We start from the raw sequence: 24357 nt of genomic DNA on the forward strand, positions 1-24357 counted from the left end.
CCAATTCATTCTCACATGAATTCAACCAACTTTGATATCTCTTAAAATAACTTCCATGGTAGTATATCAATGCAATTCAGTGCATATCTTTATGGATTAAAAATTCTACATATATCAAAATTGGATTTGAAGGTAGGATTCATGACTTGTCCAATTGCAGTTTTTTTAGAATTTTTGGGCCTTAATGGTAACTACATATCAGGAAGACTTCTCGACTAGATAAAAAATATGGCATCTTTCAACGTTTTGGATCTATCAATAAACAACATATTTGGTACTGCTCATTCTAATTTGGGGTTTTTAACATTAGTAGAAATTTATTTATCACAAAATAGAATACAAGGATCATTGAAAAATGCATTTTTTTAGCAATTTTCAAGAGTTTTGCATGCTTAATGTTAGCCATAATCATACGACCAAAAGCATCCCATTATGGATTAGAGCAATGCTGAGCTATCTTCTCTTGAAAAATTAATTTATATTAGTTGAATGTATTGTTTTAGATAGATATTTTTTTATTTAGTGTTAAATTTTTAAAAATGATTTTATTTGAATGAGACCTTAATTGCAGGTTGCCATTATAGTTATATAATTGGGAGAATATCAATTTATTTTTAATGCATACGAAAGGATATCATATTAAAAGAATCATATTTGATGGCCGGGCTCAGTAGCATAAGCCTGTAACCAAGCAGGGAATTAAAATAGTTTGAAGTTGTGTAACCACGTAGTGAGGTGGTTTGACTTTGAAGGAGTAATGGTGCAACCTTAGAATTTAAGGGACCCCTAGAAGAGAAAAGAATTATTTTTTGATGATAAGTTAAAATTAAACATATGTCAGTTATCCAATTTTTTTTTTGACAAAGACTAATTTTTTTTATTAATAATAACAAAAATTATATAAATAAACGGCTGTTCAATAAATTAAAAAAATTGTTTTTAGATAATAATGAGTGCTATAAATACAGCTGTACATACAGTTATCGATAAAGGTTTTTCAAACCACAAAATGGATCACCCAATACATTTATGGTTCAAATATTAAAATACGATTTTGAAACCGCTTTATTCTTAAAACTTCAAACTCTTCAAGTATCATCTTCAACATGAAACCAAAAATTAGATCTAATAAGAAAACAAAACACAACATTAAAGAATATCTGCCAAATCTTAGATCTACAAGAACGTGGATCTAAAGTTTCGAGAAAAGCTAAAGAATTTTGAGCGATCTAAAACTTCGAATTAAAGAAGTGCGAAAGACCTTAAAAATATATTCAATCAAACTAAAATCCAAACAAACAAACACCTTAAATAAGATTTATTAAAATAAAAAAAGACGGATCTATGAATAATAGTGCTATGAGCGGAGAAAAGATGATTTTCCGGTTAACCGAAAAAAATCATCTTTTCTCACCCTTAAAAAAATGAAGAAAGAAAAAATTCTTTTGTTTTTAGAGAGAAGTGAGAGTTTTTATTTTTAGAGAGAGACACAAGTTGCCAGAAATTAAAAACTACAATTACAAAAAATACATAAATGAACGGTTGTTCAACAAATTAAAAGAACTTGATAGTTTATGCAGTGGCGGAACCAGGATTTATTTCCAGCCCGGGCTAATTAATATGTAAAATAGAAATAGTTTTAACGTAAATATACATATGTTTATAATTTTAAAATAATTTCAATACAAATTATTTCGCTCCTCCAATTAGAATAAGAAAAAATAAAAAAGTTCAAGTTTGTGATTTTAAATTAAAAAAAATACTAATGGCTTGTTAATTTTGGATCGTTTTACACTAATAACTTCATTGTGTGAAAATATAAAATTCAATTTTTTTATATTGTCTTAAATTAAGGGGGCTAAATAGAATTTTATTGAGTAGCCATGAATAAAAAGTGATGAATTTATTAGATTTTAGTAAAATAATGAAAAAAAATAAAGATCATATGAGAAGTGAGAGACATCGGAAGCGATCACGGGACATGTGAAGAAGAAATAGACTCTTCACCACTGAACCAAAATGATTGTTGCTGCTCATTATTACATAATTATTTACATATAATTTTCCAGCCCGGGCTAAAGCACACCCAAGCCTGAACGTGGTTCCGCCACTGAGTATATGTACATTTAATATAAATAACTGATATCATTTTTTAGTCAATTAAATATATAATTTTATATTTTTGAAATCAAAATAAGTCATTTTAAATTTTATCAGTTAATTAGATTCTCAAACCCTCTTAATTTAAGTCAATTAACACTCAAATTGTATACTTCAAACATGAACTTATATATAAATTTGAAATCTAATTGACTAAAGTGATATATTTAACTCCGAAACAGAAATTATTAAGTAATTCATTAAAAAAGTTAATTTTGAGGTAGTTGACCCTTTGCTCAATTACATACCGTAAAGCTTCAGTTCCTCTGAGTTTGGGCCACATGGGCTGTTCGGCCCGACTTAGGTCAAAAATTAGAAGTTGACAAATAGCAGCACAAGATTAGAGAGTTCCCGCTTCGTCTACTCCATTTGTGGCGCCAAAGAGCGAAACTGAAACTTTATTTGGCAGATCTAACTTTGTATGAGCAAATAATGTTCGGAAGAGTAAGAACATCGTCGTCTTCCTTGGACCGCCCGCCGTCGAAGATCTTCAAGGATGATCCTCTCTCCATTTACGGTTCTTACACTCTCTCCCTCTTCTCGTTAATTATTTTTAACAATTAAAATATTTATTTGCTGCTTACTTATATCTACAATTTGAAGCTGTTATAAATTCAATCGGATCTTTTAATTTCTAAAATGTCTTTCAAACGACATGTAGTTTACTCAAAAAGAATTGATTGGTTGAAGAGGTCTCTCATGAACTTTATAACTTGCTGATTCAGTGCTTTAATACTGTGTTTTGAAGCTCTCCAATCTTTGATGCAGAGTCTACCTTGATGAAGCTTAAACTAGGTTCTCAGCGGGACGCAAGTCTTCCCTCTACGGAGACAGTTGAAGACATGGAAAGTGACTGCGCTACATTAACTGTTTCCAGAACTTCGGCGGAACAGCTTGATTCTTCTACTTGTACAAATATCTCGGGAAGTTCCGAGCATTTTGTAACTTCACCCGGTGAAGAAGAGGCAATGGCGATTGATACTTGTAGTCCTTCTGCCAGTACTCAATCAAGTCCTAGCGCCAGTGCTTTACCGAAACAGTTGCAAAGCAAGAACATGCCACTTCTCTACTTATTTTCCAGATATAACAGTACTAGGCATGCTCTATCAAGCTCGTCAGATAGCGAGTCATTGAGGGTTGTCAGTTATTACGATTCTGCAAGCAATTCGCCGAGTTCCAGCAACTGCCAGTCTTTTGGCAGCTCAAACGAACATCATGTAATTTAGAATTGTTCAACTTCAACCGAGAACAAAACTGTAAGATTTTCAAAGTGAGTTCACAGCATACCGAATTTCTTGGCGTATCATTACAATTCATCGGAGCAGCAAAGACTCCGTTTCATTTGTGAATCATGGGTTGTACTATTAATTAAGTCGTTATACTGTAATATTTTATATTAGTTGCTCACGAGAAACCAAATCAGTTGATTTCCTGTAAGGTTCGATATTGTAGCCTGTGTAGGCTGAGCTTGTAAGTCACATTCCCTTCAAATTCAAAATAGCTGATAATGGTGCTCATACTTTATTATCATCAACAGCCGAATTATTAGTTAACTAAACCATCATAATTGCATCAATAGTGATAATCGGATTGTGCACACATATAGTGATTTAACATCGTTGACCCACCATACCTGGGTCCAATGTTCGATTAGTAGATGCGATTCAATGGTTGGCTGGACCAGTAAGCATCACTAAGCTTCAGGTACTTCTGCGGTAATAAACAAATTTTTGTATCCATTATTTATTTGTTAATATAGTTATATATAAACTTTTCTTATCAGGTTGCATTAAAGGCTGATAAGGGTATGCAAGAAGATCTTGATTGAATTGATACAGCTACACAAACACTACATTCATCACTGCAAGGTAAAGTATGATTATGGACAAGTACTTGAGTATTTGTGCAGAAATTGAAAAACAAACGATTTATGTTTGCAGCTGCTCATTCTTTCGTAAGTTAAGTTCCACTTCGCGTAATTATTCCATAGAACTGTTATTACTGATTGAAGAATAATTAAAAATTTGCAGTCCACCTGAATGAACATAAAAAATAAAAAAAAAAGCAGAGAAACGCTTTTTTAAAGCAGTGCGGAGTGGTATGTATGCTTCAATATTTGTGATCGGTAGACATTTTACGTTAAATAACTGAGTAATTGTTTTCAGGTAACAATAATTGTTGCTACCATTGAACTACATAGATCACACGCCATTGTTGACTGGAATGACTTAATACAGGCGTTGCAAATTCGTTCTTTTATTCCAGTTAACCATATCAGTGTTAGTATTCTATAAATCTTTACGAGTTTTGATTTTTTATTTTATTTATTTACTTTTTAAATTGATCATTGATCACAGGGAATTATCATGTTTCGAGATCAATATGAAGAAGATGCATTATCAATGAAAAAAATGCATCAAGATCATCCCCTCTTGAAGAGTTTGATTTGACAAATGACTAATTGTTTGCTTTTATTCTATTTTTATTTTCGAGTTTAAGAAGAGTAAAACAAATTGAATGTGCATGAACTGATAATTATTTGAATTCAAAATCATATTGTTTAAAATAAAGCTGCTTCAGCAAAACTCTTCAAAACTGCATGTCTCTATATTTGAGTGCTTTGGCAAACTCATTCCCTTAGCCATGGTGCTAGCTCTGGTGTCCATTCACATATTTCGCCTTCTTTGAACCAAAGAGCTGGGGAAAAAAGATGGTTACGAGCGAAGTCGGGATAAAGGTTTAAACAAAAAAATAACACCATGATAATGGTAAAATATGAAAGCTACACTGCCATCATTTTGATCTATGCTATAAATTATGAGGCAAAACTAGAGAACTGAGTATTTTCATTTGTGCTATAAGTTACGAGGCAAAACTAGAGAACTAGTATATTGATTTGTGCTATAAGTTATGAGGCAAAACTAGAGAATCAAGGTCTTACCTATTTCGCGCTTCCCATTTTCAGGGCTGTCACTGCCATGGATCACATTCCTGCAGAAATTTGCATCATAAGACGGAATGACATTGCAATGAGAAAGGAGAAAGAAGTGAAACCCTAGCAACACAAATTAGCCTAGAGTAGAGCTTATAGTACTAACCTTCCTGTTTGAACAGCAAGATCCCCTCGTATTGTACCTGGTTCAGCTTGAAGAGGATCTGTGGACCCTATTAGCTTACGTGCTGATGCTACAACACCAACACCTTCCCAAGCCTGATCAACATAATATTAAGTCATTTTGTAGATAGAATTCAAAACCTACATTCATAAATTTTATTATAGAACGATGATGAGAAAATGTTGAACATACCATACACACAACTGGACCGGAAGTGATGTAACCGATCAGTTTGGGGAAGAAAGGTCTTGTCTTGAGATCTTTATAATGCTCCTGTAATTAGAAAAGTTAATTCCACCAATGAACATAAAACACTTCTTCCAAACACTTGTATCAGAAAGTAGAATCATTCAGCTTGCTTCAAAAAAGGAAACAGTTGTGCAGACCTTCACTTGGATAGTTACAAGGAACATAGAGATGCTGATTGTGTTTGATCGTAAAACAAAGGAAGAAATATAAAATAATGATGAAGAACAAACCTCTGCCAATTCTTTAGGGCAATTGAAGAGCTTTAGCCCAGTTAGTTTGAATCCTTTCTTCTCAAATCTTGAGATTATTTCTCCAACCTTAAAACAATTCATGCCAGAAGAGATAAATTTAGAACAATGTCATTTTCAGCCACAAACAGACTCATGAGTCATAACTGATAAATCCTCATTCCTTGACACACCAATTTAAGCAGCATGGACATTTCATTCAATACACATTTCCCGTTTCGGAAACATGTCGGAAACTTAGCATTTTGGACATGAAACTTCATTTATAACAAAAAAAAAAACCTTAAAATAACACCATTTCACAATGTCCGAGTGGGCCGTTTCCCGTGTCCGTGCTACCCAGACACCAATTTCTCAACTTTAACCTAAATGCATAACAATTCTTCAATTGCCAAACACGAAGCTACAAAAATAAATAAAAATTCAAGTAATAGTAAAGCTTACAAGGCCACGTTGGACGCCGTCAGGCTTGACCATAATGTAACTCACTTCAACTTGTTCCTATAGAGTAAAATCAAGAATTAAAATAAACCCAATACAAGAAATATCAACAAATTAAATTGGGTAGCAATGAATTTTCTTAATTTCAGATTACAGAAAAATTAAGCCAAAAAATGACTCCACTAAACTCAAAATTAACAGTAATTTCAATGAAACTATGAAATAATAGAGCAGATGGGTACATACCATGGCAGCAACCAAATGAGGAAGAAAAATATGGGTTTTGGTGGACTTGCTGCGTAGTTTAGCATGGCGTGAATGGGAGATAGAAAAAAGCTGAGATGAAGATGGGGAATGGAGTGCTGCTAAGTGGGTGGTGCGTAGGTTAAGATTCTTGCTGGAGGTGTAGGATAAGCTGGTTCTTGACTCTATTGATGAGCGAACAATAATGGATGAGGAAGAAACACAGAGTGACCCTACTGCTTCCATTTTTTTACTCCGAGTTTCTTATGGTTTTCTTTCTATCAGTACTGTGGCATATTTTTATGGCAGAATTTCCGAAGAAAAATATGCGAAATGTAATAAAGACAAGACTCCAAATTAAGTGGATTGTTTTTGACCCAATTACCCACTAAATCGCAGCCCTGTAATTGAAAATCCAATGGTTACTAATAAGGCTCTCATTTGGTGTGCTGGAGGGTAAAGAGTATTTTAGGTCCTTAAACTTATTAGTAGAGTTTGTATAAGTCAAATTTGATCTATTGTTGACAATTTAGCTCATAGTTCTTCGTTGATCTAAAAAAAAAAAAGCTCATAGTTCTTCAAAATAGGTTTAATACACATGGAAACCAACCTATATGCACACCAAACAACCAAATGGAATTCCTTTATTTCATCTGTTCAGAAATCGGAACAGCTAAAAACCAAACTCAAGAAAAGAGTATTTATTTTCAGTGCTAAGTCTATACTTGCACTTTCAAAAAAGAAACATAAGCATTTTGTACACCACAAAAGCTATTGAAATTCAGCCAACTTATTAACACTACTTAGTAAAATACGAAAGGAAACTTGTTGGCAGAGTAACTTTTATCTAGCATTTCCAGCAAGAAGCTGCAATTATAGGCTTTGATTTCCAACCAAGGACCAAACAACCCTTCTCCTCCACAACTGTATATCCATCACACACATTAATCTTCCCCAGCCATTGCTTGGCCTGAGCCACCATCTTAATCGGTGCACCCTGAAAACCCGCACGGCTCATTCTCCTACGCCACTGATCCACCTTCTCGTGACGCTCTAGCCTCGCAGGTCCTTCGCAGCTCACAATGTTCTTTATCTCCTCGGCGAAGTAAAATTGTTCTATCTTGGCTCGCCTAGTGTCATACCTAGGCAGCATAGAATCCAGAGAGTCAAAAATTGCGGAATAGTAATGCAATGCTTCCATAAATCTCCCCAGAAAGAAAGGCCCATTGTGGCTCGAATCCTGCTCGACCAAAACAAGAACTTTCGGCGAAAGGGTATGAATAATCTGCAAAACAGCATTCAAAGCTCCTCTGCTTTCTTTTACCACACAATGCAGCTGAAGAATACTATTCACAACAAGAACTTCACCATCAAACACCTTGATATCATCAGGCTGCAATTTTTCTAAATTACTTTCGACAACGGAGAATTCCAAGTTGATTCCGAGATCTTTCGCATATTCCATCAGCTCATTACCAATTCCTTGGAATCTACCAACAGAAAGTCCTACAGCCGTAATTCTAACGCGGCTGGGTGGCTTGCCGGCGCGATCAGCTAGGCTTTGGATCAGGTGGCGCCACTGATGACCATGTGGTAAACCAAGTGTCATACCCAAGTCAACTACATGGACAAAACTCTCTCCCTCAAAGGCTTCCAATATTGCAGAATTGGCCACAAAATGACCAAACTGAATATGTGGACAAATTTCGTAAACAAGGCGTAAGGCTTCTTCTTTCTTATCCGTCGCAGTGTCCATTATGTTCATCATCGGCGCGATAATACCGACAGTTCCCAGTGGTTGAACCAGCGACAGCCGATCAGCGAGCCCTTGCACAAAACAAGACGCGACTCGCTGGAAAGAAGAGCCGAAAACTAAAGCACTGGAGCGAAGCTCCGACAATAAAGCCGAAGCATGTGATTTATCTCGACAAGCAACAGCTTCAGCACACGCAATTAAAAGTTGAACAAGTCTCATTCCATCAGCATTTCCATCTTCTCCATGATTCTTATTATCAGAATTACTATCCGCCATAGCTTCTGCTGCCTCCGCGATTGCTTCAGCAGCAAGATATCGCTGCGAATAAGTCCATATATGATCTCGAAAATGCAACCTCGTCAAGCTATTCAAGCTATTTGTGCTGCTGCTCCGGCTTATATTACCATCACTATTACCACATCCACCGCTATAAAAGCTTCCGTTACTTCCCGTAGATTCCGCAAAGCTTAAAGTCCGTTTAATCCTCTTATGCTCCCTAGCATCATCAGAGAACGGATTAACGATACAAATAGAAGAATCCCCGTTCTCTAATGAGGGCAAGTAAGGGTAAGGATAGTAATTAGCCATCGCAGACAGAGTAAGATCAAGATTGCTTATTTCATTAATGGAATCATCAAGAAAAAGATCATTTTGAAACAACCTAGGACCACCCATTTCAAGCTTATATAGCTCACTGTCTCTGTCTCTCTCTTTTTTTCTAAAGATATGTCAATAAAGCTCTGAAAGAACCTACTGCCATGAAAAGCTGGTATATAAAGAAGAAATTTTCTTGTTGGAGATTATTACAAGGCAAATTAATTAGTTTAATATAGAAGATTAACAATTAATATAACAATTTTACAATGAAGATATATTGGTTCATATGGTTGTCTGCCTAACAAGGAGCATAGAGCAATCAGATATATTCTCCTCTCCAGAGATTTTGGTATAGCATATCTTGTCCTCTAAAACTCCTACCTAGGTGGTAACTATATGGTAAATATAATAAGCTTTATTGGCATGAACATCACTTTCTAGCCATCTTTTTCTCTTAAATTTTATACCCTTTTATCTCAAGATTATGCATACTTACTTTGCTTAGATATTAAAGTTTATTATTGAACATCATTTTCATAAAATATCTAGTGTGACGGCAAATGAGTAAACTAGGTGGGATACTTAGAGCTCGAATTCTAGAAGCAATGTGTCCATTACTATATACCTTTCATTAGACTAAAGCATTATATGCTGCTACATTTCTAGAAGCATAAAAATTTTAGCTGAACAATCCTGTTTTAATTTTTTTTTAGGTCGAACAATATCGTCTATATTTATTGATTACATTATATGATTAATTAATATTAAATATTAACTCATCAATTATTTATTAATTATGATTGAATTTTAAGTTTTTGTAATATTGAATAGGAAAGATAATCTAATATTTAAGATTTACATAGCAATTTGCTCCCTCAACTTGTAAACAATGAGCAATTAGCAATTTTAAGTTGGTGGTTATAGTCAATTAATTCATTTTTGCAAATTAGTTTACTAATTGTGAGGACAAATTGCTAATTAAAGAAATTAATTCCATTTTTGCAAATTAGTTTACTAATTGTGAGGATAAATTGCTAATTGAAGAAGTAATTAGTTTATAAGTTGAGAGGATAAACTGGAAAAATAAGGTTAATGGTTCGGTTTGTTTTGCCGGCTCATAATTTCAATGGTTGACTTGATGCATACGCAGGGGGTGGATACTGCTCTTTGGATTGAAGGGGGAACCCTCCCTTTCAGTTTTTTTTTTTTTAATAAAACAATGCTTCAAATTCTTTTATTTTTATAATTATATGGTTTGTTAATTTTTTTTTATTTTTTTTAATAATTAAATCCCCCATCTTTTTTATACAATCAAGTTTCCCATACTAGAATTTCTAATTCCGCCCCTGGAAATGCGGATACTGAAACGAAATTTGCTAAAACGATAGAAATGCATGTCTGATATTTTCTACCGGCATATTTTATTCAAAACCCAATTATGAAATCCTCTTTCTAACAGAGGATATGCATTATTGCCTGCATCAGTTGATTATCACACCAGTGCTACCGCTGCTCCAACACTTCCACCACCGGAAATCCAGCTCAGAGACAGCTCATAGCCATCCAGCTCGTAGCCAGCTCATCAAACCCATACATGCTTCATTGTGTGTTTAACATTCTCTAGAAATCGTTTTTCAGCAGTGTGTATAAATAGAGGAATAGCTTTACATTTACTCTTTGATTTGTAGTTTTACAATCCAATCAATATAGTTGTTTGTTCTCTGAGTTTGTTTTCTGATATGGTATCAGAGCGGGTCCGAGCCCGGGAGATGGCGTTGCCACCGGTGTTGCCGCCGCGTTTCAGATTGAGTGTTTCTTCTCCGGTTAACTGTACTGGATGTCCAGTCCTAGCAGTTCCGTGATTTCAGATTTATTGATTTGTTTCTTCTCCGTTGTATCGATTTGGATGTCCAGCCCCAGCGATCCGGATTGAGTTTAATTTCAGTTTACGAGCATCGCTATCGGTGACTCGGTTTCTGTTTGTGAGCATCGCTATCGGTGACTCAGTTTCAATTTCAGTTTCGGTTTCAGTTCATCTGTGATTAAATTTTAGTATCTCCATTGAATCATTGCATCAATGATTTCAGTTTATTTTCATCGTTTCTTATCGATGATTTCAAGGTTTAATTGCAGATTTCAGTTCATGTGGCTTTCAATCGATATCGGTGATTTAAGTTTCTATGCCAGTTAAGAAGAATTATGAACAACATTCTCCTATGCAGATGTTATGATTTTCAAGGTTTATTAAGTTTTATTCATCTCATTACTATCGGCTCAACCTCAGGTTCTTTTCAATCAAATTCAGGTTCCAATCTCTAAAATTTCAATTTCAGATTCTTTTTCATTCAAATTCTAATATTATTTTGTTCTCTGTCAAATATGATTTTGATGAGAGAATCTGTTTCTTGTTCATCATCTCTTCTTATCTCTTCATCCAATTAGGATTCAATTCGTTTTTTCTTTTTTCTTTTTCTATCTCGATTGATTTCTGATGTGTTTGGTTGTCGTTATTAGTTTCAGTCCATTGCTTCATTTCAACCTCTCATTTCATCATACATCATATCAATTTGAATCGATTTTTTTTTCTTCTTCTTATTTTCTCATATTTGATCTCTTGTTGAACGTGGTTGTTTGTGCAAGTTGACTGCAAGTATTGGCATTTTCTCTTTTGCTCAAGTGATAATAGATTGATTTTATTAGAACACTTGTTGAAGAAAGTCCAAAAGTTTTGCTCACTACCTGTTTGATAAAATTCCTCTATGGTTATCGCAAAGAATCCATTTGAATAATAGTTTGGGAATTGAGTGCATCATATGTGGTTTCCAAAGCTTCATTCTGTTAGTGGAGCTGTAATCAATGGTACTACTAAAGCTGTTATGATGAATGTGCCATCAATTTGGTACAAATTAAGAGAGTTGTTGTGATTGTCTTTTAAATCTTGAGGACTCCAAATGTGTGATGATTCAGCTGCTGCCATTGTCAATGGAGAAGCAGAATATAGATTGAGTTACAAAGCTCGTCATTTTGGGAAAAATAAAACAGCTACTGTCATCAATTATGGTCATAGTAAAGTTGCTGCTATCAAAAGTGACAGCTCCATTCTTAATTCATCACAAGCTAGTCTCTCCATTGATGTATATATGTGCAAAGGAAGTATTGAAACAGAGGATATGCATTGTTGCCTGCTTCAGCTGATTGCCACACCAGCGCCAAAGGTGTTTCTTCTTCAAGCTGGGCATATTAGATACATATGCGCCAGTTTGAGGGGGGGTAACAGAGGATATGCATTATTGCCTGCATCAGTTGATTATCACACCAGTGCTACCGCTGCTCCAACACTTCCACCACCGGAAATCCAGCTCAGAGACAGCTCATAGCCATCCAGCTCAGAGACAGCTCGTAGCCAGCTCATCAAACCCATACATGCTTCATTGTGTGTTTAATATTCTCTAGAAATCGTTTTTCAGAAGTGTGTAAAAATAGAAGAATAGCTTTACATTTACTCTTTGATTTGTAGTTTTACAATCCAATTAATATAGTTGTTTATTCTCTGAGTTTGTTTTCTGATACTTTCTCCCACTCCACACCTCGGAACGCACCGTTTAATATGATTAATTTCTGATCCTGCCACTGCATATTTATGATGGTTGAAGCATGTAATGATATTGATACGCACATTCTTACTAAAATAAATAGTATAATTAATATTTTCCAATGAGGCTTAGGATATTCTGAGTTAAATACCAAGCAAACAAGACCCTAAAGTAAGTTATGTATATTTATATGTATATATCTTACCATTTAGATGGTAAAATGTTAATGCCTGAGACTGTCATCTAACAAAGGCCAGCTACCTTGTGTGTACTCCATTGCAAGTTTGCAACATAGCATATCCAACAAGAACACAAGTTTTTAATGTTAAAACTCACTGTTTTGATCGATGCTGCTCAAGATGCTGTCAGGATCTAAAAGACACATAGAAAAAGATAAATTAAGATTACATTAAATTAATTGAAAAACAAGAAAATGTATAATTATGCCAATTGTTTTCAAGAGAATACACATAAATTAAACTCTAAACCCTTGATAATAAATTATACAAATAATAACAATAATAATAATAAATAATCACATTTAGTTTACCTGTAAATTCTAATTTATAGTTCTACATCTGAATTTTTATAGAAACTAGTTTCGCATTACGTGCTATGCACGTGGCTCGTAACGTAACTCGTCAATAAACATATTAGTAAATTTAATAGAATTATATCAATTTTTTATTTATAATTAATATTAAATTAGTTAAAAAAATTTGTAAAAGTAAATATAATATATTCGGTATAAAATATTTTTCCATACTGAATAATAAGATAGAAATTTAAATAATAATATATTGATAATCACATTTAGTTTACCTGTAAATTCTAATTTATAGTTCTACATCTGAATTTTTATAGAAACTAGTTTCGCATTACGTGCTATGCACGTGGCTCGTAACGTAACTCGTCAATAAACATATTAGTAAATTTAATATAATTATATCAATTTTTTATTTATAATTAATATTAAATTAGTTAAGAATTTTTGTAAAAGTAAATATAATATATTCGGTATAAAATATTTTTCCATACTGAATAATAAGATAGAAATTTAAATAATAATATATTGATTAAATACAGTAGTTTTAATTTTGTAGTTCAATCAAACTAAAAGATAGTTATTCCCTACTAATTTGGAGACAATTTAGTTAATTTTACATACTAAAAACTAAATTAGAGATAATTTATCTACCTATTCTAATTAGGACTTTAATTACAATAGTGATTAATTAAATAACTAATTAGTTAATGACTAAAAAAACCTCTATTTAGTAGTAAACTGAAAAGGATTATTCAGTAAATTTGCCTGTCCCCCCCCATCCATACTTTTATATATAGTACTAGTTTTTCGCCACGTGCTACGCACGTTAGCGATATTTATATGACCCGTTAAATATTTAATATTAGTTAAGTTATTAAATAAAATAATTTAGTTGCTAATAAAATATTAATTAGCAAATATTAATTACTCCCTCCGTTCTTTTTTAATTGTCCATTTAGCCAATATTGCACATACCAAGATAATGTTCCTTTTGTCTTGATTTTTAAAGAAAAATACTAATATAACCCTATTAGTTAATAAATGCCTTTTAAGTTAAAACATATAGTCATTTATTAGGGATGGGTAAATTTGGAAGATAATAGCTAAAATCATATTAAAATTCTAAATAGACAACTAATTAGAAACAAATATATTTTGCTAAATGGACAACTAAAAAAACGGAGGGAGTAATAAGCAATCATTCTTTTTATAACAAAACCTAACAATATTAAAGAGATTGATTTAGAGTTGAAGACATCAACTAACAATAAACATTATCTAATTGCAAGTATTTTTTGTAGAATTCGATGCAGAATCCATACCTCCATTGTGTTGCATATTACTGCATTATTACATGTAGAATTCGATGTAGAATCCATATCTTTATTAAATAAAATATTTATTTTAGATAACTAATAGTTTAATTAATTGATATTTTTATTGAAACTAAATTTTATAAATCAGAGTCCTACTTAACTATATACTATTTTTCAGTTAAACTATTAAATCTTATTATTATTATTATTATTATATATGTTATTTATTCAATCGCTAATAATGAATTATAATTATAATTAGGATTAAATTCCTATGTTATTCTATATTTCTTTAAAATACATCTTTGAATCTCACCATTCATTAAGCGCAAATACAATCACAAATTTGTTACTATAACATTGGCAATTGAATTTCAGAACCACCTTGGATACAAATGGAACAACATCATTATTATAAATAATTCAAAAATAATACTGATATCAACATATTATAATGTCTCAAACACACTATATTTTGGATACCATAAGTGAAGCCACTAAAAGAAAAAACCAGTTCGAATATTTAAATCAGATTTTGAACTTTTTAACTGTCAAAATTCACTCGGTAAAATAGATTTTTTCATTAAAAAATCAGTTTCAATATTACATAAAAAAATAGAAAATTTTAAATAATTCAACATGAGTTGGACTTTAAAACCAACTCTCATTTTTTTAACGATTCAAGAAGATATTGTAATTATGGAGGATAATCCAAAAGATACCAGATCTTATAATCTAGAGGATTTATTTATATAAAAACAGTAAAAAAAATTATAACCAAATATAATTACACTTGTAATAGCCTATGGGTCTGCAACTAATAATTATATTAATGGAACCTTTTAGGCAAAGCAGCTATAGCAATATACATAATCAAGTTGTGATAAAGTTCAACAAAAAAACTATAGAAATATACGGTATGATAAGCTTTTTTCAAAGATATGAATGAAGTTGGATTAACTTATAAGAATAGGTAATTCCCAGCAAAAATATCATCAAAATGAGCTTCACTTTTTTTCAATCGCCTCAAATCTTTTTCTTGAATGGGCCTTTCCGTACTTTTGCCAATTCCTTGGAGATCTCACAACTTGTGCCTCATAACTTGGCTCAGAAGAAGAACCCATGAAACAATATTATGTCTTTGGAAAATGGCATAACTCATATATCGAAACCATTCCTATTGACATAAGACTCCTATTAAACTGTAATCTTCTACGTTAAGAAAAAATACTTCATATTATCTTTATTATCATCATTAGAACTCTATGTAAATTTGTGTTTATATTAGAATTAAACTTATAATTAACTTCTCTATTTTTGTGTTTGTATTAGAATTGACTTCTTAATTATTTAAATTATATTTAAATTAGACTTGTATTTAGCTTTTGTAAATATTTTAATTATTAAAGGTTAATGTGGTAATTTTGTCTGTCCCCCCCCCCCCCCCTTCACACTTATAGTATAGTTATAGATAGATAGATAAATATATTTAATTAATTTTATGAAATCATTTATATGTATTTTATTATGAGTGGACTATATTGTGTTGTGATTTTTAGTAGGATCAATCCGTATGATCAAGGATATACAAAAACAAAATCAAAACTGAACTGAATTGACATAATTGTTTGAATTTTAAAATTTATGTTTTTTATTTTTATTTTTTGATTTGATTTATTTTTTAATCCGTATGATCATTTTTTAAAATAAGAAAATAGCCAACCCGACATATCAATTTGATTATGTTAGAAATACTTAAGTTGTTTATAAAATCAATTTACTTTGATATGTAAAATAAAATGAATTATGTTGGGTTTTAACAGAATGCACAATCTATTGACACTTGCAAAAGAGATCGAAACATTGGGGCTCCAAACTGGAAATTAACATACTAAAATAAGTTGAGAGTTTTTTTAGTTTTCATGTCTTTGACATTGTATACAGAATATTATTGATATGCTCTTAGTCAAAATTGACCTCACATTTATTTAGTTAAAATTAGTAAATGTCATTTTACTTGAATTTCACTAACAAGATTGGATAAATATTTTATCACCATTCTTTGACAACGAAAGCCGACTTAAACTTTCACTAATATAGTATCAAATAATTTGCCACTTTCGTAAAATGCCAATTTTAAGTAACTCCAGTAGCTCAGAGTCAAAAATAGATGTACCCAAGGTCCAAGGAGAGCTATTGAAAACGATTTTCTGTTTGGGGTGAAGCCATACAAGAGTATAACAAGGAAAAACTTAACCATAAACAGAAGATCAATTCAAGACCTCAACTTAGATCAAAATCTCAAAATAAATATTTTCAATGTTTCTTGACAATTAAATCCATAATTGAACTAATTTGAGTCATTTCAAATCCTTGATTGTAGCATTGATTCAATCACGAGTCTCTAAAATCAATAGTTCATGGGCTAAAAGAATCCAATTCGGACAAGCTCTGGGTTTAATCGTTAAAAAAATACAGAAAAGTAAATTTCTAATCTTCGATCCAAGTTGAGAAGGTGAATTGATCACATAGGTATATTTTGGAATTTGGATCTTTAGTTCTTATGTCATATTTTCCCCCTCAAAATACTTTTAGGGGCCGTTTGGTTCGCCATAAAAAAGAGGGAATGGGAATGGATATAAGAATGATGCCTATTATTTATGTTTATTTTGTCAAATTGTCCTAGAGAATGGGAATGTGATTACCCTCTTAATGGGAATCACCCATTTCCCTCTTATCCCATGGGAATGGAAATCAAAATTTTACAAAATATTTTAATAATAAATAATAAATATATAATTATTAAAAAAACTATTTTTAAATATTTACTTTAAAATATACTTAAAATAACAAAAAAATTAATATTTTTTTCTAAAATTTTTTAAATTTTTTTAAATTTTTTTAAATTTTTTTAAATTTTTTTAAATTTTTTTAAATTTTTTTAAATTTTTTTAAATTTTTTTTATTTTTTTTCGAAAATATTTTTTTAATTTTTTAAAATATTTTTTTAATTTTTTTTAAAAATAATTTTATTTTTTTTATATATAAAATATTAAAAAAAATAAAAAAATATTAATAAATAATAAATAATTTTTTTATTAAACTTTGTCCATTCTCATTCCTACACTAATTTTGAATCAAACAAAAAATGAAAACAATCATTCCCATTCCCATTCCTTCTCATTCCGATTCTCATTCCCAACCTTGAATCAAACGGCATCTTAATTTCAAGTTTCAATCAGATTAAGTGAAAGATGCAAGAATTTACATAAAAATGACAAATTCTTTTGTTTGTTAAAATTAGAGTAAAGTCAACTCCAAAACGCAGATGAATTGATAAAGCACTTTTCTGACTTAAGTGAGGTCAAATTATTTCAAAATAATTTAAATAATATATCTGTATTTGATCAAAAACTTAATATATAATACTCCCTCCGTCCCGTTTAAGAAGGGACATATTTCATTTTTATTTGTTCCATTTAAGAAGGTCATATCGTGTTTTCTGTGCTATTTATATTTAACTTCCAATTTTATCCCTTTAGTTATTTCAATATGCATTAAATGCAACTCAATTTACAATACATTTATTCTATTATTAGGAGAAACCATACTAATTAATAGGACATGACAAAATAAAATATTGTTTTATTTTATTAATATTTGTGTAAAACTCATTTGTCCCTTCTTAAACGGGACGGAGGGAGTATCATATTTCCTTTCTTTAATAAATTTGTTATACTTGGGGTCATTCCAATTTCTTTTTGGGAGGATTTTTCAGGTTTAATTTGTTTACCTGTCTAATCTTTGGTCATTCCTACGACTTTGAGATTACATTTTTTTTTATAATTGGGTAGAGAGAGTTTGCGGGGACCTTGAAAATTTATTATCCAGTACTTATACCATTTAAGTTACAACTTGTTGATAATTTTGAAATTATTTTCAATGACAGAATGAATTTTAGGAAGGAAAATTTACAATTGATAATTTACATGAAATAATCACTCATTTACACGAAGCCCAAATCTTAAATTAATCAAATTTTTATTTTCTTTAAATATAGATAGATTAAAAATTGTTTTGAAAAAAAAAATCAATTCAGCTTTCGGACTTGTATTTCAAAATCAAATAAAATCAGTTTTAACTTTTTTAGTCAACTAGATTCCAAAACTTGTATCTCGAGAATAAATAAGTCATTTTTTAAATTTTTTTCAATCCCCTAAATATTGACCTCGAAACACAAATTTAGGATAGATTGATCAAAAATATTAAAATTTGATCTTCAGACACAAATTCAAAAGTGGAATTGATCTTTTTCTCTAATTATTTTAGGACCAACCGACTGATGCCCACCCTAGCCGGAAGTGATGGAGGCATAGTGTAGAATTTCAGGATTGTGTTCAAATGCAACCATGTCTTCCTTAGGCAAAGAAATCCATACTTCAATTCCCTCACCATCCTTAGCATCAATAAACACTGCCAAATTGTTAAGCCCCATAACAGTGCCTACCCAAGCAGGTTTTCCATACCCAAAATCAGCTTCATAGAAAGGAAACTTACACCAGCTACTAAAGCTAAAAACTCCGGCCGCCATCATTCCTCCGGCTGACTTTACCATCTTCAAATACTCACCATCTTCTGTTACGAAATGAAACTTGGATTTCTATTCAAGAAAATCAAACTGTTACAAACTAATGTTCTCACTATTTATAGGCAGTGAGGCACAATGAAACTAACTAAAGAATCTAACTAACCTGCCAGCTAATTAACAGCTCATATCTTCTGAGCTAAGTAAATCAAACTCAGCATGTCACAAATGCATAACTCAGGTTCTTGACACGGATTGATGACGTGTTCAATCTGAACCTTTGAACTGGAGGAGAAGAAGCACACTTCTGAGAAATCTGGACCTTAGATCACTTAGGAGGAATGTAATCAATTGCCTTTGCCACATCAGCAATTGATTCACAACCTTGCAGCAGCAGAGAAGAGAACCTTGCAGCAGCTTATTTCACCAGCATTATTATTCCGTATTATCTTCATGCAACTTCCTCACATATTCATCGTTTATCATCCTTATTGACTGCCGAAAATTCCCTACTAAACCATTATAGTCTACTCCCATGTCTATTGGCCACATTGCCACCGTCAACTGATTGATGTTCCCTATGCATTTCTCCGGCAACGGTGGATTCATCCTCTTGCGTAAATCTACTATACTTACAGCAAGATGAGGTTTTCCGGTGGCCGACGATGATCCATCTTTTTCTTGAGATATGGCGATCACAGCTCCCCATATCACAGCAGATAATGCCTCGACACGAGTTGGTTGATCTCCGATTTTTTCTCTTAGAGAAGCTAGTTTAGACCCGTTAAACACAAATCTTTTCGTAAGTAAGTTTGTAGACAGCAAATCTTTTTCATCCAGGTATTTACCAGTGGAGAAAGCCAGTAAATCTTGGGGAGGAAAAAGGGAAGTGCAATCAACAACCACACCATCCATATTATTATCCGCCCCACGAGCAATTTCCGCCCAGCTTGTCACGAAAGAAGCCAAAGCCGACGCGTTAGCAAGAACATGCCAAATGCAAACTCCAATCGCAATTCCTCCGCATGAAAAGAAATTTACTCGAACTAATAAAATTGGTTGCTCGAGTAAATTATCCAACTTATCATGCGGATTACAAGGAAGTAGCTGTTGAAGAAAATCCGCGTCAGGCTGATTAATCACCAAAGATATGTCGGTATTAACATTAGCTTCGGTGTAAACGACTCCATGATCGTTGCATTCGACAGAGAACGCGTCTTTAAAGCATCCCGCGAATGGATAGAAATGTGTTAGTGTCTTTGAAAGGGAGGATTTGAAGTGATCATGATCGATTTTCTTGTCCGATTCCACGGGTGCATAGAAAAGGAGTAAGGGTGCATACATAGGAGGAGACAACTGATCTAAAAGAGAGAGTTTATAGGTTTTGAGTAGAGTTGGGGTAATATTCATGGCCATTTTTTTTAGTGAGAATGAAATGTTGTAAATGGGAGAAGGTTTGCTATGACTAATCTTCTTGCTAATGGAGTATATTTTATAGGAAAAAATGGTTATTGCTAGTAAACATGATTACACTCTATGTAAACTAAAATTAAAACCTTCACATTGAATTAATTATACTAATATTTATATGATTCGATTATACGTTACAAACTTACAACTACTTCAGATTTTTTTTTGAAGGACCACTAATTAATATGAACCTTCACTTACTACTTCATCCGATTATTATTTTTAGTGAGAGTGAAATGTTCTCAACGGGAGAAGGTTTGCTATGACTAATCTTCTTGTTAATGGAATATATTAATTTATAGGAAAAAATGGTTATTGCTACTCTATGTAAACATGATTACGATCTAATTTAATTAAAATTAAAACCATCGCAATATTATTTACAATATTTATATGATTCCACTCTATTATTGCAACTACTCTATTTTTTTTCTCTCTGAAAGGACAACCACTCTGGATTATTTTTATTTGTAAGGACAACTACTCATCTATATCTTAAATAAAAAGAATAAAACCAATATATAATGATTTAGAAAAGATATTAACATAGTCTAAGAGATCACCGTATAATATCTTTTATAAACTCATCAAACTGGTTAATCAAGGGTATTAAACTTGTGAGGATACTGAACTATATGAAAGTTTCAAAATAAATACTGAACTATTTTTTGCTACAAAATGAATACCGAACTATTCAAAACGTTACAAAATGGGTATTTTCAGCCATGTGTTCTCCACTGATTGGACGAAATAAGAAGTCATGTCAGCAAAAAGTGGATGAGAATATTTAAAAATAATATCAAAAATTACAATTGCGGTAGTTTCTTTTCACCAATGTCAAGTTGACCGATTCTTTACATTTTCTATTTTTTCTCTTCACAATTTTTGTCATTCCACTCAATTTTAGACACCGCCCTTCTCCCTTTTCAAATGTTTGACGCGTAAAATGCGTTAGTGCGTCAGATTGACGCATTGTTTTTTTTTTAAAAGAAAACTGATACTTGAAATAATTATTTTTTGATCAGTTCATATTTATTATAATACCATGACAAAAAATTATTTTGTTGAACCAATCATATATAACTGTCAAAATAAATTTAAAATTATTTTAAATGCGTCAAATATATCTTTTACTATATAATTGGCAATAAATATTTTATATATATATATATATTACATAATTTGTATTTTAGAGCATGTTACATATATTAGTTTTATACAAAATACGCGATAAATTTAAATATATTATCAATACACATGATATGTTTGTTCAATGTGTTAAGGATTCATCTCAAATATATATAAAATAATCATATACATTATTATTTTTTATATATTATTTTATGAGACGAGATTGTAATATTTTAAAAACACATTTGATTGATACATCATTGATACATATTTCATATATAATATATGTATCTTCTTAATCATTAAAATATTTTTGAATATATATTTTTTATATGTAATTTATGAGAAATGTTTTTTTTATTTATTTTACATGATATGTACATATATATATATATATATGATATACAATTTATATATTTTTAGAGCAAGTTAGACATATTATTATTGATATAAAATATGCTACAAATATATTATGTACACACATAATATATTGTTCAATGCGTTATATATGAAATATGGAGTCGGAGGCGTTGACACATGTCTATTTTTAAATTAATTTTTTTTAGTAAAATTTAAAAATTAAGTAATTATATATCTAATTAAATTTTTAGGACTTATTTTTTTTTAATATAAAGGACTTGTTTGAATTTGTTCAATTAAAAAAAATGAGATTATTTTAAATTTAGTTGTTTTAAATGTTCTCATTCTTATAATATAAAAATCGTTTAATTTTTTTAATTTAGGATATAATTAAAGCTGAAAATACGAAATGTAGTGCTATTGAAAAATTATAATGTCATGATGCTACTGAAAAATATATTTAAAGATCAGTTTTTTTATGGCCTTTTGCTTATTTTTAATTCATGTGCAGATAAATTTCTATATTTATAGAATAAAGGAGTAAATGAATAAAAAATTAAATCTGAACATCAAAATATTATGAGGTATCTAAATTATCACAGGAGGTTCTCCAAAGTTTAAAAGTAACACTAAAATAAGTTGTAAGTACTTCTTTTGCATGTCTTTTATATTGGAGTGTGTTTATTCCACATAATAATTATGCCTCGTTATTTTCATAACAAATCAATAAATATTTATAATATTTATTATGAATTTTTTATCATTAAATGTCATAATATTACAAACGTCTGATTTATTGTACAAATGATGTGTCATAACCTTTTGATCGTATAATTATGACTAAATCCATCTAAAAATCCTTATACTATATTATTTTTGTTTAAAAATTTTTGTACTATTTTTTTTTCCGGTCCCTCTACTTACATAATTTTTGATTTTTTTTTAATTTTTTCTAGTCCATCTATTTATAATTTTTTTATCTTTCCAGTCCCTCAAAAAGACCTGAAAATCAGAGTTTTACTAAGTACATAAATTTAAATGTAAACAACTTTGAGATAGGGACCTCTCAAATAAAACTGGTGAAATAGAAGGGGCTCTATATGAATTTTGCTTATAATTATTCTTCATATTGCAGACATAATATTTTGATGAGTAATGCTATATAACCCAACTCTTTTAACCCACCTTTTTGTACCACCTGACGTGTCAGTTAAAGAGTGGATGAATGAAATTTTATTTTTTGAGATATACACTTTTAGGTGAGTATTGGACGAATGAAATTCTGCCACGTAAGGTGGGTTATTGAAGGTGGGTTAAATAGGTGGGTTATAAAGCATTTTTCTATTCTGATACGCTCTTCATCAAAATTGACATCACAAATAAAGAAAAGTCAACGTCATTTTATTTGAATTTGAAAATAACTGAATCCAATGATACTTAATACTATATTGTTTTTTCATTATTTTAATGATTAAATTTTAATATTTTTATTTGGTTACTAAATTTTGTTTTACTTTTATTTTTCCGGTTAAAGTGGCAACCGAATTTTATTTTTTTATCTGAAAATTTACAATGTATGCATAATTTGACTTAAAAACTTTATTTTAAAATGAAATTATATATATATATATATATATAAAATAAAATTTTAAGGTAAAACTTGCAAAATCCGGCTGCCATCTGAATATTTTCTGCCTGATAAAATAAAAATAAAATAAACAAACAAATTTAATAACAAAAATAAATAAAATTAAAGTTTAATCATAAAATAGAAAAAGGAAAAAGGATAGCTTAAACATCTTCAAGATTAATAACCCTGAATTTCACTAACAAGATTGGATAAAAATTGTATCATCATAGACTATTTGGGGTGTAGTTATAGTCATTCTTTGATAACAAAGCCGACTTAAACTAATCTTCAATTTAGTATAAGAAACTTTCACTATATAGTTTTTTTTAGATAAATAACTTTCACTATATAATTAAAAATACTTTGTCATTAGTGCACACAATGTTTCGTAAAATGCTAATTTTAAGCAAGTCCAATTGCTCAAAGTCAAAAGTCGACACACCCAAGGATTAGGGTGAAGCCATACAAGAGAATGTAATTCTAAATTTCTAATCACATAGGAAAAATTAATCGCGTAGGGACACTTCTCAAGTTAAGAACAAAAAGAAGTTATTGTACATCCTTGGGGTTAAAATTCTGAATGGTACAAATTCTTATCCTAAATTTTAATTGAGCTGATATTAAAACTTCATTTCATATCAAAATAGTACTAGTAAAAAATTACTGTTTATTTCAAGATAAAGTGCTTCAAATTCATAGCCTATCAATTGGTGCATGCATCATATTCTAAAAATATATTCATACAGAAGGCGTCACATTATATAATGATTGATATGACGACCAATATGAAGTATATATTAAAAATATATCTCTCTTTAGTTAGATTGAAAATGAGATACAGTCACCTGAATAAAAATTTACATAGTAATACTATATATATTTGAATGCGGATTAAAAAATATGTACTAAATTGAA

General features: G+C 30.9%; 4 protein-coding genes across 4 annotated transcripts; 1 reads left to right on the forward strand and 3 right to left on the reverse strand.

The window, feature by feature from the left end:
• Positions 1-2505: 2505 nt before the first annotated feature.
• Positions 2506-3677, forward strand: LOC126674831 (uncharacterized). The gene is made up of 2 exons (XM_050369353.2): positions 2506-2677; positions 2929-3677. Exons 1-2 carry the CDS (start codon positions 2593-2595, stop codon positions 3384-3386), a joined length of 543 nt encoding a protein of 180 aa, XP_050225310.1. The 5' UTR covers positions 2506-2592; the 3' UTR covers positions 3387-3677.
• A 937-nt stretch (positions 3678-4614) lies between these two features.
• Positions 4615-6790, reverse strand: LOC126674830 (nucleoside diphosphate kinase 2, chloroplastic). Its single transcript, XM_050369352.2, has 7 exons — positions 6461-6790; positions 6218-6274; positions 5756-5842; positions 5469-5549; positions 5259-5371; positions 5102-5151; positions 4615-4857 (listed from the first exon to the last, which is right to left on the reverse strand). Exons 1-7 carry the CDS (start codon positions 6701-6703, stop codon positions 4790-4792), a joined length of 699 nt encoding a protein of 232 aa, XP_050225309.1. The 5' UTR covers positions 6704-6790; the 3' UTR covers positions 4615-4789.
• Positions 6791-7143: 353 nt separating this feature from the next.
• Positions 7144-8978, reverse strand: LOC126674466 (GRAS family protein RAD1-like). The gene has a single exon (XM_050368912.1). The coding sequence runs from the start codon at positions 8886-8888 to the stop codon at positions 7305-7307; it is 1584 nt and encodes a 527-aa protein (XP_050224869.1). The 5' UTR covers positions 8889-8978; the 3' UTR covers positions 7144-7304.
• A 9511-nt stretch (positions 8979-18489) lies between these two features.
• Positions 18490-20389, reverse strand: LOC126672924 (stemmadenine O-acetyltransferase-like). Its single transcript, XM_050366874.2, has 3 exons — positions 19290-20389; positions 19018-19050; positions 18490-18926 (listed from the first exon to the last, which is right to left on the reverse strand). Exons 1-3 carry the CDS (start codon positions 20265-20267, stop codon positions 18618-18620), a joined length of 1320 nt encoding a protein of 439 aa, XP_050222831.1. The 5' UTR covers positions 20268-20389; the 3' UTR covers positions 18490-18617.
• Between the last annotated feature and the right edge of the window lie 3968 nt (positions 20390-24357).

The sequence above is a fragment of the Mercurialis annua genome, linkage group LG3, assembly GCF_937616625.2.
Source record: "Mercurialis annua linkage group LG3, ddMerAnnu1.2, whole genome shotgun sequence".
Classification (NCBI taxonomy): domain Eukaryota; kingdom Viridiplantae; phylum Streptophyta; class Magnoliopsida; order Malpighiales; family Euphorbiaceae; genus Mercurialis; species Mercurialis annua.